Genomic DNA, 14,859 nt, shown 5'->3' with positions numbered 1-14,859 from the left:
TACAACAGGAGTGAATGAACCTTAGTTTACAGTATGAGTCACATCACAACTACACTAGTAGTTCATTTGTCTTACAACAGGAGTGAATGAATCTTAGTTTACAGTATGAGTCACAACACAAATACAGCAGTACAGTAGACTGCATAGATCTAATTATGTAAAGCTGTTCATTGCCTTTCAAATGACAAAACTGTTCCACTCTCCACTAGGTTCACTCACACAAACCAATGTAATGTGCAAATTCTACAAAGTAGGTCCATGTTTAAATCACCCAAAAAGTGTAGTTAACTGATAACCAAATCTGACCTGATTCTTGTTATCTCCCATTTGGAGTTTGTTATACTTTTTATTATAACAAAGCTTCAGTGTGGTTCAAGAAAGTTCTCTGCACATCTTGATTCAGGTTTAAAATGTCTTTTTTGTTTTCTTTTCTCTGTAAGCTTCCACAAATTCAATTCCATGAAACGATTCGAGCCTTTAGTCTCACAAACGAAGAGCTAGCTCAGAAGCGTGGAGGCAAGAAGGACTTTGAAAATTGCAGGAAGTCCTGTAAGGTAAGAACATTGTGTAGAGAGGGAGAGACTATGTAAAGTTTGAGTCCTTTACGTAGTCTTAGGTTCAGAAATAATATTAGATTGTATTGTATGTTGTCAGGTTCAAATTTGGAGGGACCTGTTGGGTTGGCAATGGAATATGTGTGTAATGCAGACATCTCCATAAAATGGACATGACTACTGCACACCTGCATTCAGACATGTGCATGTACAGATAGCATAATGGACATGACTACTGCACACCTGCATTCAGACATGTGCATGTACAGATTACATAATGGACATGACTACTGCATTCAGACATGTGCATGTACAGATCGCATAATGGACATGACTACTGCACACCTGCATTCAGACATGTGCATGTACAGATCGCATAATGGACATGACTACTGCACACCTGCATTCAGACATGTGCATGTACAGATCGCATAATGGACATGACTACTGCACACCTGCATTCAGACATGTGCATGTACAGATCGCATAATGGACATGACTACTGCACACCTGCATTCAGACATGTGCATGTACAGAATGCATAATGGACATGAGTACTGCACACCTGCATTCAGACATGTGCATGTATAGATTACATAATGGACATGACTACTGCACACCTGCATTCAGACATGTGCATGTACAGATTACATAATGGACATGACTACTGCACACCTGCATTCAGACATGTGCATGTACAGATCACATAATGGACATGACTACTGCACACCTGCATTCAGACATGTGCATGTACAGATCACATAATGGACATGACTACTGCACACCTGCATTCAGACATGTGCATGTACAGATCGCATAATGGACATGACTACTGCACACCTGCATTCAGACATGTGCATGTACAGATCGCATAATGGACATGACTACTGCACACCTGCATTCAGACATGTGCATGTACAGATCGCATAATGGACATGACTACTGCACACCTGCATTCAGACATGTGCATGTACAGATCGCATAATGGACATGACTACTGCACACCTGCATTCAGACATGTGCATGTACAGATCGCATAATGGACATGACTACTGCACACCTGCATTCAGACATGTGCATGTACAGATCGCATAATGGACATGACTACTGCACACCTGCATTCAGACATGTGCATGTACAGATCGCATAATGGACATGAGTACTGCACACCTGCATTCAGACATGTGCATGTACAGATCGCATAATGGACATGACTACTGCACACCTGCATTCAGACATGTGCATGTACAGATCGCATAATGGACATGAGTACTGCACACCTGCATTCAGACATGTGCATGTACAGATCGCATAATGGACATGACTACTGCACACCTGCATTCAGACATGTGCATGTACAGATCACATAATGGACATGACTACTGCACACCTGCATTCAGACATGTGCATGTACAGATCACATAATGGACATGACTACTGCACACCTGCATTCAGACATGTGCATGTACAGATCGCATAATGGACATGACTACTGCACACCTGCATTCAGACATGTGCATGTACAGATCGCATAATGGACATGACTACTGCACACCTGCATTCAGACATGTGCACGTACAGATCGCATAATGGACATGACTACTGCACACCTGCATTCAGACATGTGCATGTACAGATCGCATAATGGACATGACTACTGCACACCTGCATTCAGACATGTGCACGTACAGGTCGCATAATGGACATGACTACTGCACACCTGCATTCAGACATGTGCACGTACAGATTGCATTATGGACATGACTACTGCACACCTGCATTCAGGCATGTGCATGTACAGAATGCATAATGGACATGACTACTGCACACCTGCATTCAGACATGTGCATGTACAGATCGCATAATGGACATGACTACTGCACACCTGCATTCAGACATGTGCACGTACAGATTGCATTATGGACATGACTACTGCACACCTGCATTCAGGCATGTGCATGTGCAGATTGCATAATGGACATGACTACTGCACACCTGCATTCAGACATGTGCATGTACAGATCGCATAATGGACATGACTACTGCACACCTGCATTCAGACATGTGCACGTACAGATTGCATTATGGACATGACTACTGCACACCTGCATTCAGACATGTGCATGTACAGATTACATAATGGACATGACTACTGCACACCTGCATTCAGACATGTGCATGTACAGATCGCATAATGGACATGACTACTGCACACCTGCATTCAGGCATGTGCATGTACAGATTGCATAATGGACATGACTACTGCACACCTGCATTCAGACATGTGCATGTACAGATCGCATAATGGACATGACTACTGCACACCTGCATTCAGACATGTGCATGTACAGATCGCATAATGGACATGAGTACTGCACACCTGCATTCAGACATGTGCATGTACAGATTACATAATGGACATGACTACTGCACACCTGCATTCAGACATGTGCATGTACAGATCGCATAATGGACATGACTACTGCACACCTGCATTCAGACATGTGCATGTACAGATTGCATAATGGACATGACTACTGCACACCTGCATTCAGACATGTGCATGTACAGATCGCATAATGGATAATGACTACTGCACACCTGCATTCAGACATGTGCATATACAGATCGCAAATGGACATGACTACTGCACACCTGCATTCAGACATGTGCATGTACAGATTGTAAATCAATATAGATTTCTTTAATCCGTATTCCTGTAATCCAAAGATTATTCAACGCAGAAGAAATGTTGAGTCGATTCGTGGTTTATTAGCTTTGATATCTGGTAACTATCTGGTAATCTTTTAATCTGTTAATCTGCTAATCTGTCAATCTGTCAGTCTGATAACTAAATAAATAAAAACGAAACATACGTTTGTAATTAAACAATCAGGAAATCGATTAATGAATAAGTCAATTATTGAAGAATAAAAACATAAATCCAAATCATACAGAATAAATAATCATGTATGCAACAAATATACAACGTTATATCAATAAAAACACAACTTACATAAAATCTTTGGTTTAACACTGGAAAATACTTCTTGCTTCAATACGTTCTTGATATCGACTGAACTCAAATTACGGTAAATGAACGTAAAGACAGAACCAACGAAAACAACAAATTTCAAACACATACTCACGCACACTCGCACAAACACGCACACGCGCAGTAGCACTGCAACTTTACATGACGCACACTTCGTAACAATACACAAACAACACATCGTGTGAGCGCGTTTACACTCCCCCCTGTTAAATCATATGGATTTCACACACATTTACAACCAATCAAACAATTTAGTACACTGAGACAAAGTAATATATATTCAAAGAAAAATCAACAATGAGACTAATCAGACATTCTCTTTACAATACACAATTTCGTAATCGGTCTTTTGAGTATTTTATTACGAACCTTAACCTCAACGCTTCTTACTTTCCCATCGCTACTCTTGAAAACTGAAATGATTCTAGCTAAAGGCCATTTTCCGCGTGGAATTGTTTCGTCGGTGAGGAGAACTATGTCCCCAACGACAACATTTTCTTTCGGAACATTCCACTTATGGCGTTTTTGGAGGAGAGGCAGATATTCTTTCCGCCATCTCTTCCAAAACAAAGAAGCAAGGTACTGTACTTGAAGCCATCTTTTACGGCCGTAAGAGACTCCTGCGTCAACTGGGGTGTCAGGCCCGTGTCTCATCAAAAGCAGGTGGTTTGGAGTAAGAGGCTCCTCATCTTTTGGATCTGAGGAGAAGTCAGTGAGAGGTCTTGAGTTGAGAATAGATTCAACCTCAGCTAGTACAGTAGTAAGAACCTCATCAGTGACCGTTTGCTGCCTCAGGACGCCTCTTAGAATCCTTCTAACCGACCTGATAAGCCTTTCCCATGCTCCTCCGAAATGGCTGGCTGTAGGAGGGTTAAAGTGCCACTCACAACCTTTACTATGAAAAAAGGCTTCTACATCATCTTTATTCATAGCTTTAAAGGCATTTCTCAACTCTTTCTCGCCGGCTTGGAAATTAGAGCCGTTGTCGCTAAAAATCTTAACTGGCTGACCTCTTCTTGCTACAAAACGTCTGAAAGCATTAAGGAAGGAATCAGCATCCAGAGATTCACAAACTTCCAAATGAACAGCTCTGGAGGACAAGCAAGTAAAAATGCAACCGAACCTCTTTACGGTCGAGCGACCTCTTTTCGCTTCGAATGGCCCAAAATAGTCCACGCCGACAAAACTAAAAAGAGGTTTGTCAGAGGAGACTCTCTCCAAAGGCAATGTGGCCATTATCTGACAAGAAGGCCGTGCAAGGATCTTACGACAAATAACGCACTTACTTACTACACTCTTCACTGCTGTTCGACCATTCAGTAGCCAAAACTTTTGCCGAATGGCACTTAACGTCATGGCCAAACCACCATGACCTACCGACTCATGATAATATCTAATAATGAGTGTGACTACTGCTCCCCTAGGGGGCAAGATAATTGGGTGCTTAACGTCATTTCCCAAATCAGCATTGTCGAGACGACCCCCCGCTCTAAGTACATTTCCAAGAAGAATGGGTTTGAGTTTAAATAATCGCTGGTCACGCTGCCAGGATTTAAACGCCGATTTTTGGACCCACGAAATTATGGTAGTTTCACTCGCTTCGATTTCTGATACAGACAGATTTATGCCACTTGCTGCCAATGAACCTCTACACTTATTAACAAAGCGAAAGACCCAAGCTAACACCTTGACTAACTTGGTCCACGATGAAAACCTGGAGATTAACTGCTCAGAAAAATTATCATTAACTAAAGTAGTTACATTAAGAACAACAGACTTTCCTATTTCTGTGTCTCCAGACAAATCAATATCATCATGTTTCAGTGAAGGCCATGCGCTTTCTTTCTTCGAAAGGAAACTTGGGCCGGAGAGCCACGTTCCTAAATCATACGTACCCCTCGAGCCATCATCGGCTGGGTTTTCTTTGGAGCCTACATGTCTCCATTGATTTGGAGAGGACAAATCATGAATCTTGGACACTCGGTTCGCAACGAAGGTTTTAAACCGCTTATCCTCGTTGCGAATGTACCCAAGGACAATCATTGAGTCCGTCCAAAATATAACATCATCGAGATCAAACCTAATCTCTTGTTTGATCGACGTGTACAACGTCACTGCAAGAACCGCGCCCATTAACTCGAGCCTAGGAATAGACACGGGCTTCATTGGGCTGACTTTGGCCTTTCCTTGAATGAATGAGCAGCTTGCTTCACTGTCAGCACCTATCACGCAGAGGTATGCCACTGCAGCATATCCTCTCTGAGATGCGTCACAAAACACGTGAAGCTGGACGCGCTGTGCGTTATCTAACTGTAGCCAACGAGGGATCTGTATAGATGAAAGAAGAGGAACATTTTGAAGCCACTTCTTCCATGTCACAAGTTCTTCGTCCGTCAAGGGTTTGTCCCAATCAGACCCTTTGCGACAAATATCTTGTAAGAGGCACCGAGCAATGACAACAAAGGGAGCAGCAAAACCCAATGGGTCAAAGATCGAGCTTGATATTGACAATAACCCTCGCCTTGTAAAGGGTTTGTCGGGCAACGACACGTTGAATAGGAAATTGTCATTTTCGGCATTCCAACTCACTCCCAGTGTTCGCTCAGTTGGAAGAGTCTCCAGGCTATTACGTAAATTTGGAGCTCTTTCGGACTCTGGGATGCTTTGGAGAACGGCACGATCGTTACTAACCCACTTCGTGAGTCTAAAGCCGCCCTTACTTAAAATACTTCTAATGCGTTCCACAACTTCTATTGCAACAGTTGGATCATCGACTGAAGCCAGAAGATCGTCTACATAGAAGTTGTTCCTTATGAACTGAATGGCTTTCTTACCTACAATGTCCTGATTATGTAACTCGTTGTCCCTGGCCGTGCGCTGTAACGCATAGCCGGCGCAAGCTGGACTTGACGTGGCACCAAAGAGATGCACCGTCATTCTATATTCAAGCGGTTCACTTTCTAGATTACCGCCAGGCCACCACAAGAACCTGAAGACATCGCGGTCTTCGCTTATCACCTGCACTTGGTGAAACATTGCCTCTACGTCAGCAACTAGTGCAATTCGCTGCTGCCTAAATCTGTGGAGAACACCCACGAGACTGTTTATCGTGTCTGGGCCTTTCAATAAACACGAGTTTAATGAAGTATCCCTCCACTTCGCTGCACAATCATAGACTACTCTGACCTTGTCTTTGTGGGGATGAACAACTGGATGGTGAGGCAGATACCAAACATTGCCAGCCTTACCTTCACCTTGAACCCGTTCGGTATAACCTTTCGCAATGTAACCTTCTACGGTTTCTGTATACTTTTGACGCATTACATTGTCTCTTAATAGCTTACGTTTTATGTTTCTTAGACGTGATTCAGCTAACGGTTTATTGGAAGGCAAGAAATGGTAATCGTCCTTCCACAGAAGTCCTATCTGGTAGTGACCTTCACTAGTAAGTGAGGCAGTAGATTCTAATATACCTTTGGCTCTCTTGTCTTGGACAGAATCACCTTCACCAATACTCGCATCGTCTACAGACCAAGAACTTTTAAGTAAACTTAAGATCTCTCCATTCGAGCAACAAGATATACGATGGATGTTCTTTCTATCGCTACGACCACTGAAACCTGTAGGACCCATAACAGACCAACCAAGGGGTGTTTTTACTCCATACGGATCCCCCGTTCCACCACGCCTCTCATCCATAACCCAAAATGCTTCCGGAACATCCGCCCCTATTAGTAGCTCAAGGTTGTATCTTGAAATATCCCCCCAGGGAATAAGTTTCAAATGTTGCCACCGGTTGAGGTCACGAGCAGAGGGGACACTATCATCACTATTGGGTAGTTTTGGAACAGAAAGAGCAGTTATTGACAAATCATTACTTTCATTCTCCCCTTTAACGGTAATATCAAATGTTGAACCGATCTTAGGTTCGACTCCGTTAACCGTCGAAGACGTGTAAGACGTCGGTTTTCCCTTAACACCCAACTTCTTCCTAAGGGATTCTGAACACAGAGTAGTGTCTGACCCACTGTCCAAAATAGCCAGGGTATGCACCCGATTACCATTGTTACCGGTCACTGTAACCGGCAGAATTCTCAAGAAAACGTTACTACCACAAACAGCAGTGTTTGACATAACAGAGATATTCTCTTGATTGGGTGGAGGATGAAGTAGATCATTGTGTTTGTTAGACTGACAAAAAGTGCAAACGGTATCCCTTCTACATTTAGCCACCGAATGACCAGGAAATAGACACCTAAAACACAACCTCTTTGTCCTAACAATGTCTAGCCTCTGGTTGTAACTCATGTTGCAGAACGACTCACAGTCAAAAATCCTATGATCATCATCACAGGCAAAACACTTAAGAGATCTACCTTTCATAAAATTAGATTTCACGCGAGGTTTCTCGTCACTCACTACGCTACTCGACTTGCCTATATTCCTACCAAACATGTTAGACGAAATTTCAGCTTGACCTGTCAGATACGATAGAAGGTCATTAAATTCTGGTTCTCTACTCTCATGTATCTTTTGGGCGACATTTGCCCACCCAGTTTGAAGATAAAAAGGTAACAAACTGTGAATCTTAAGAAGGTTACTTGTTGAATTTAGGTCATTTACATACCCCATCTGAGTTAAGGTAACGTAACACCTCTGCATTTCGGATATGAGCTTCCACAAGCTTTCTCCGTCATTAGCCTTAATCGATTTGCGACTAACCAATTTACTCATCAAAGAATTCAGAATCAGATGCGGTTGACCAAATTGACGTTTCAAAATTGCCTTCGCGCTTTCGTAACCTTCGTCACCTAGAAGCGCGCAACTTTCGATGCAGAAACGCGCTTTACCTTTACATAGCTGCAGCAAATACTGCAAACGCGCGGCATCACCGCTCAATTTACTTGCCACGTTAACTTCGAAATTGGTTATGAAGTACCAATAATCTGTGGGGTCTCCATTAAACTCAAATACCTCAGCCTTCGGTAACTCTAATGCCAATTTGAGTTCGTTAAACCCGAATACATAGTTGGAATCACAACTAGAACTATACCTATTTGAACTTAAATGTGGAAGACCTTCACCATTCTTCATGTCTACGTTACTATTATTACCATCGGTAATATCATTAACTTCCTTAGAGCTAACACAATGACTAACGTTACTATTCTTAGTAAAAATACCGTTATCATCATTGTCGGTTAACCTCTTTTCCTCGTCGCCTTCGGGAGCTTCTGAGATCCTCTCGGGCCCTTTTCTGCTGAGGTCTACATACCTCTCGACTTCGATCTTTACGGCGATGAACTTGCTGACTACGTCCGCCATCCATTCTTCTTCCAAAATAAACTTATCTTCTTCCAAAAGCTTTTCAATCACAGCTTGATGGGCCTCTTCTATTGCTTCTAAAATTTTATTCGCTTTCTCTAAGAGTTCCTTCACAGAGTCTACTCCTGCGTCCTCTCTAATGAGAGTAGAAATAGAATTAATTGCTCTAGTCAAGGTCCCCTTCTTATTCCTGCGCCGTATTAGCAGCGTCTTCATCGTAAGGGCCTCGTCCGTTGACATCTTCAATTATAGATTTTATTTACTGTAAATCAATATAGATTTCTTTAATCCGTATTCCTGTAATCCAAAGATTATTCAACGCAGAAGAAATGTTGAGTCGATTCGTGGTTTATTAGCTTTGATATCTGGTAACTATCTGGTAATCTTTTAATCTGTTAATCTGCTAATCTGTCAATCTGTCAGTCTGATAACTAAATAAATAAAAACGAAACATACGTTTGTAATTAAACAATCAGGAAATCGATTAATGAATAAGTCAATTATTGAAGAATAAAAACATAAATCCAAATCATACAGAATAAATAATCATGTATGCAACAAATATACAACGTTATATCAATAAAAACACAACTTACATAAAATCTTTGGTTTAACACTGGAAAATACTTCTTGCTTCAATACGTTCTTGATATCGACTGAACTCAAATTACGGTAAATGAACGTAAAGACAGAACCAACGAAAACAACAAATTTCAAACACATACTCACGCACACTCGCACAAACACGCACACGCGCAGTAGCACTGCAACTTTACATGACGCACACTTCGTAACAATACACAAACAACACATCGTGTGAGCGCGTTTACACAGATCCCATAATGGACATGACTACTGCACAACTGCATGCATGCAAACATTGTAATATGTTCCTTTTGGCTACATCCCATGCCTAAAGGTGTACACCAGATGGCTCTACTTTCACCAGGTACTAAAGAGGTAAAGTTCATGGAAGTTACTCAGTCTCAAGATGATATCTAGATGTCTTGTTCTGCTTTGATAACAACATTGTACCTCTGGCTTGTCTCTTAGTTCCTCTTGGAGCAAATGGAGAAGAAGAGGTTCCCATGGCGACCAGTGGCCTTGACTGTGTTCTTCCTGTTGGTGACAGCCTTTGTTATTGATTTGATTTTACATGAGGGTTTCAAGTGTAAGTAACTATGACTTATGCGTTTAATATCCTGTAGTTCTTTGTGTTTTGTTTCTTCCATTTATGTGGTGTTTGCTCCATTATCAAGACTGATCTGTTACCATTAAATGAATACATTAACCTATAATAAGATGTGTGCTTAAGTACTATTCCTTGTTACATTTACAGACTCTGTGACGTATCAGTTTATGCAGAAGACTGGCATATCTCACGTCTTGAAGCAAGCCTGGACTAAAATTACCCTGTACAGTGGAATAGCGTTCAGGTAACCATTGAATAGCCCTCAACAAAGTTGAGGCTCAGTGTGACATATTTATAATCACAATTTTTACATTTTGTACATTCCTTTTCCAGATGGATATCAAAATTGTGTGTAATGTTACAATGATTAGTAGTGTGGAAAGAATAAAGAAAATGTCTCAGACAAAACGATTAATCTTCAAAGCTTTTAGCCGTTTTTCTTTATGAGTACATGTAGCATTTCTCTGGTTGAGATGCCCAAAAAGTCCACCAAATGTAACTTTGTATTTTGAAGGCTTGTTGATGAAGTATTTTACATCTTGTGTCTTTCAGTTGGTTAGCAATCAACATCCCGCTGTACTATGCCAAGGTTTGTGAGCTCTGTGGGCCGTACCTGAGACTGCTAGTACAGAAACTAGAGTGGATCGGACTGAAAGTACTGGAACTCTTACAGCCTGCCATTGTCTATTTGCAACAACAATTGCCAATCCTGCTTCAGTGGGTAGGTGTGACTACAAAAGCTAGATCAGGATCATTAACTCATTTGAAAACTTGGGTAGTATCATTAAGTGTTATACAAACTTGGGTAGTATCATTAAGTGTTATACAAACTTGGGTAATATTATTAAGTGTTATACAAACTTGGGTAGTGTCATAAAGTGCTATCAAATCTTGGGTAGTATCATAAAGTGCTATAAAACCTTGCGTAGTATCAGAAAGTGCTATAAAACCTTGGGTAGTATCATAAAGTGCTATAAAACCTTGGGTAGTATCAGAAAGTGCTATAAAACCTTGGGTAGTATCATAAAGTGCTATAAAACCTTGGGTAGTATCAGAAAGTGCTATAAAACCTTGGGTAGTATCAGAAAGTGCTATAAAACCTTGGGTAGTATCAGAAAGTGCTATAAAACCTTGGGTAGTATCAGAAAGTGCTATAAAACCTTGGGTAGTATCAGAAAGTGCTATAAAACCTTTGGTAGTATCATAAAGTGCTATAAAACCTTGGGTAGTATCAGAAAGTTCCATAAAACTTGGGTAGTATCATAAAGTGCTATAAAACCTTGGGTAGTATCAGAAAGTTCCATAAAACTTGGGTAGTATCATAAAGTGCTGAAAAACTTGGGTAGTAGCATAAAGTGTTTGAAAACTAGGTAAGTATCATGAATTGATACAAAGAGGTTACGGTTATATAAATGGGTTGGATAGATGAATGTTACTTTATAGTTCTCTGTTTTTAAAGCAATCATAATTATTTATCTCTGTAGATTCAGACCAAAGCTCCCATTGTACTAGCTGCTGTACAGGACAACCTTACTGTGGCTTGGAACTATATCTCATCTCTGACTGATTCAGTTCTTGTTGTGATCCTGCCATATCTTGTAGAGGCCTGGGAAACTCTCTCATTCTACAGCATCATTTTCTGGGAATCAGTTGAACCAGCCATTTCATCTGCATGGCTCTGGCTGAAAACATCAGTGGGGTGAGTCTGCTACGTGTTAATGAATAATAGCTTCATCATCATATGCCCATGTCCACCCGACTATCTCCCATACCGTATCAATAGCAGTGTCATATTATATTTAGTTATTATGTTATCACTTGTCCCCCTCTAACCAGTGACTCTTCCAACCCAGGGCCAGCTAGGTAGCAATGGAGTCATGTACCAGTAAAAGCTACTTTGCACACAGGAGACAGGTTGTAGGCTGATATTATCATTAATTATATGGATAGACAAGGCAAACTAAGCTTAACAATCATAACATGAGTTACTGAATGTTGTGGTTATTATTGTGTTACCAGTGTTCTGGATCTAAGTAGAGAAACACGGCCATCATAACACATCATTTCACTAATCCATGTTCTGTCTTCTTCTTTCAGGACAACGTGACCATAAAATCGGCCAAAATCCAGCTTGGCTGTTCCTCCATTCTGGGGACAAAGCTGGTGTGCTATGTCAACAATAAAACCAACCAAAAATACTCAAATAAATGACATAGTACTTACATTTTTATGTTGCTGTTTGTTTTCATTTAAAAGTAAAGCTTCCACCATTTGCAATGTTAAAAGTCAAGATGCAACAAATTCTACATTGTTTGATAAGTTAAGTCAGTATTTCTTTCTTTATATAATTTGAGACAGCTCACCTCGCATATTATATGTAAACTCAGTAAAGTAATGGATTAAAGCAGAGAGCACATTGATGTGTCGGTAGAAGAATGCAAGTCCACATACTAGGTGCATCTTGGTCTTGAGTGTAATAAGACATTGGTAATGGGTTCATATCAAGGGTAGTGAATGGTCAATACTATTAGGACCATATTTGGAGTATGCTATTCATGTTCTGTCTATATTATAAGAGGTTTAAGTGTCCAGTTTTGTCCAGACAATCCACATCAAGCTGCCTCTAGCTAACATTACATGGAATTAAATCAAAATGTCTATGAATAGAACTCATTTGCTTAATACTAAAATTTACAAAGTATTTTATTGTCTTCTTGCTTACCCTCCCAAGTTAAAGGGAAAATTATGGACATGCTAAGTGGTGTAAACATCCATGATTGGACGGAATTATAATGATTGGTGTATGATTGCAGGACTTACTCTTGCAACTTTTGGTCAACATTCCACTTTTATTGCCTTTATTTTTTTCTGGACAATTGATAAATGTTCAAGCATTCTTGGGAAATAAAACACAGTTTACAAAGTTAGGTATCTCACGTTTTCTTCTTTCAGAGTTTGAGTATTTACTGTTGTAACTATTATAAATGAAGTCCTCGGACCAACAATTAGTGATCAGCATATATGACCATTACAATATCTGTCAGTATCAAACTATACAGATTTGTGTGGGATATTATGACTACTAAAAATCAAATGGAAGTCAGCAGAGAGAATATATATATATATATATATATATATATATATATATATATATATATATATATATATATATATAATTGAAATCGTAATGAGTTGGAAAATCAAGAACAGTGAAAAAACTTCCAGCCTCCACCGGGATTCAAACTCGGACCTCCCGCTCTGGACATACAATCAGCATCCATAGCCTAGTGGTTAGGGTGTCCGCGTACAGCTTTCACGGTCCCAGTAATGTGTGTGGGAATTTAATAAACAGTCTAAACATCGTACAGCATAGGAACCGTTTCAAAGCATTCATGATGTTGCAAAGTGGTAAACTGTGAATCTAAAACAAAAACAGTGTAGAATATTACATATATATTAGTGTATAATCTGAAATGAGTCCGTGTAGAATATTACCTAAGTTTTACAAGCTTCACTCATATTTGAAACCATCGTGAGGGGCACAAGGGAGGGGAAGGGGGCAACTGGCGAAGCAGGTTAGAGCTATTATTAGCATCAAGTAATTGCAATGTAGGATTCTATGTGGATTTATCCTTGTTGAATGGGATCAAGTGTTGGGTGGGGCTTGGCATCTGTGGTGGGGGTGTGCGGTCAAAGCCCTCTTAGACTATTTGCTTTAGCAACTGCTACATTAAATTTGATATTTCTTAACAGATACAATTTGTACACTATCAACTCGTTCAAGGGCGTAGGAACTGGCGGGGGGGGGCTGGGGGGTGCAAGCCCCCTCGTAAAAAATATGGAGGGGCGGAAGCATCATTCCGCTCCCCCCCCCCCTGCTTCGCAAGTCAGAAAACCCCTTTTTCATTTCCAAATGAGAAAAAAATCTCATTAGGAGCACCAAATTGCATCTAAGGCCAGGTGATCATGCAAAATTATATACAAAATGGAGTGGGTGGGTTGAAGTGTGCTATATTGCACCAAATTGCATCTGAGGCCACCTGGAAATGCAAAAAAAATCCAAAGGGGCGGGGGACACACCCTCCCCTTAGACCCCTCCCCCAGGCCGGCCATCAGTCTTCAGCCCCCCCACTCAAAAGTACCTTCCTACGCCACTGAACTCGTTCATTGCATAGGGCAGATGGGATGAGACACTGGGGTATCAGGTATACAGGATTCGACCTTTCATACTACCCTAATATGTAGATATCATACCTATATAGTTTTTGGTTGTCATTCCACTATAGTTAAGTGCATAGGAGGCGGGGGGGCTGCAGCCCCCCAACCATATTTTTTGGTGAAAATTCGGGCAATATTCTGAGAATTTTTCGGGCACCTACTGGAAGAAGAATAATTTGCAGTGTGTTTTTCAAGTTGTTTGGTGAATAATTCGGGCAATATGCCAAGAATTTTTTCGGGCACCTACTGAAAGAATAATAATTTGCAGTGTGTTTTTCAAATTTTTTGGTGAAAATTTGGGCAATATGCTGAGAATTTTTCGGGCACCTACCAGTGGCGGAGCGTCCATACAGTCAGAGGGGGCGGATGCCCCCTGACGGACTCAAATGGACTGCTGGCGCCCTTTTCAGCTTTTTTTCCACTTTTGTACTTATTCGCGATTATTGACTTTTTTATTGCGCTCTCAAATACCTATTGACATTTGTCACATTTTGTTGGTGCAATTTTCTGACAAA

The 14,859-nt window shown here is 40.7% G+C and overlaps 2 protein-coding genes across 3 annotated transcripts in view; one reads left to right on the top strand and one right to left on the bottom strand.

The window, feature by feature from the left end:
* The window catches only part of LOC139974521 (transmembrane protein 214-B-like), a 36,528-nt gene extending 23,477 nt beyond the window's left edge, over nucleotides 1-13,051 (top strand). The window contains exons 12-17 of the mRNA XM_071981729.1: nucleotides 441-554; nucleotides 9,988-10,105; nucleotides 10,274-10,370; nucleotides 10,679-10,847; nucleotides 11,611-11,825; nucleotides 12,224-13,051. Coding sequence (XP_071837830.1) covers nucleotides 441-554; nucleotides 9,988-10,105; nucleotides 10,274-10,370; nucleotides 10,679-10,847; nucleotides 11,611-11,825; nucleotides 12,224-12,233 — 723 coding nt within the window. The 3' untranslated portion in view covers nucleotides 12,234-13,051. The remainder of the gene's footprint in view (nucleotides 1-440; nucleotides 555-9,987; nucleotides 10,106-10,273; nucleotides 10,371-10,678; nucleotides 10,848-11,610; nucleotides 11,826-12,223) is intronic.
* Nucleotides 3,305-9,762, bottom strand: LOC139974519 (uncharacterized). Of its 2 annotated transcripts, none has more exons than XR_011795501.1 (2): nucleotides 3,571-9,762; nucleotides 3,305-3,405 (listed from the first exon to the last, which is right to left on the bottom strand). XR_011795501.1 is itself a non-coding variant. In XM_071981724.1 (2 exons), exon 2 carries the CDS (start codon nucleotides 9,172-9,174, stop codon nucleotides 3,913-3,915), a length of 5,262 nt encoding a protein of 1,753 aa, XP_071837825.1. In that variant the 5' UTR covers nucleotides 9,175-9,365; nucleotides 9,531-9,762; the 3' UTR covers nucleotides 3,305-3,912. The 2 variants fall into 2 exon arrangements, 1 of the variants encoding a protein (XP_071837825.1); XM_071981724.1 differs by having other exon boundaries at nucleotides 3,305-9,365; nucleotides 9,531-9,762.
* Nucleotides 13,052-14,859: the final 1,808 nt, after the last annotated feature.

Source organism: Apostichopus japonicus, chromosome 9 (genome assembly GCF_037975245.1).
Source record: "Apostichopus japonicus isolate 1M-3 chromosome 9, ASM3797524v1, whole genome shotgun sequence".
NCBI lineage: Eukaryota > Metazoa > Echinodermata > Holothuroidea > Aspidochirotida > Stichopodidae > Apostichopus > Apostichopus japonicus.
The sequence above is the reverse complement of the archived record's forward strand: the minus strand, read 5'-3'. Positions and strand labels throughout refer to the sequence as shown.

Coding starts and splice junctions, on each gene's coding strand:
- LOC139974519 (XM_071981724.1), bottom strand. CDS start 9,174: ATGTCAACGGACGAGGCCCTTACGATGAAGACGCTGCTAATACGGCGC.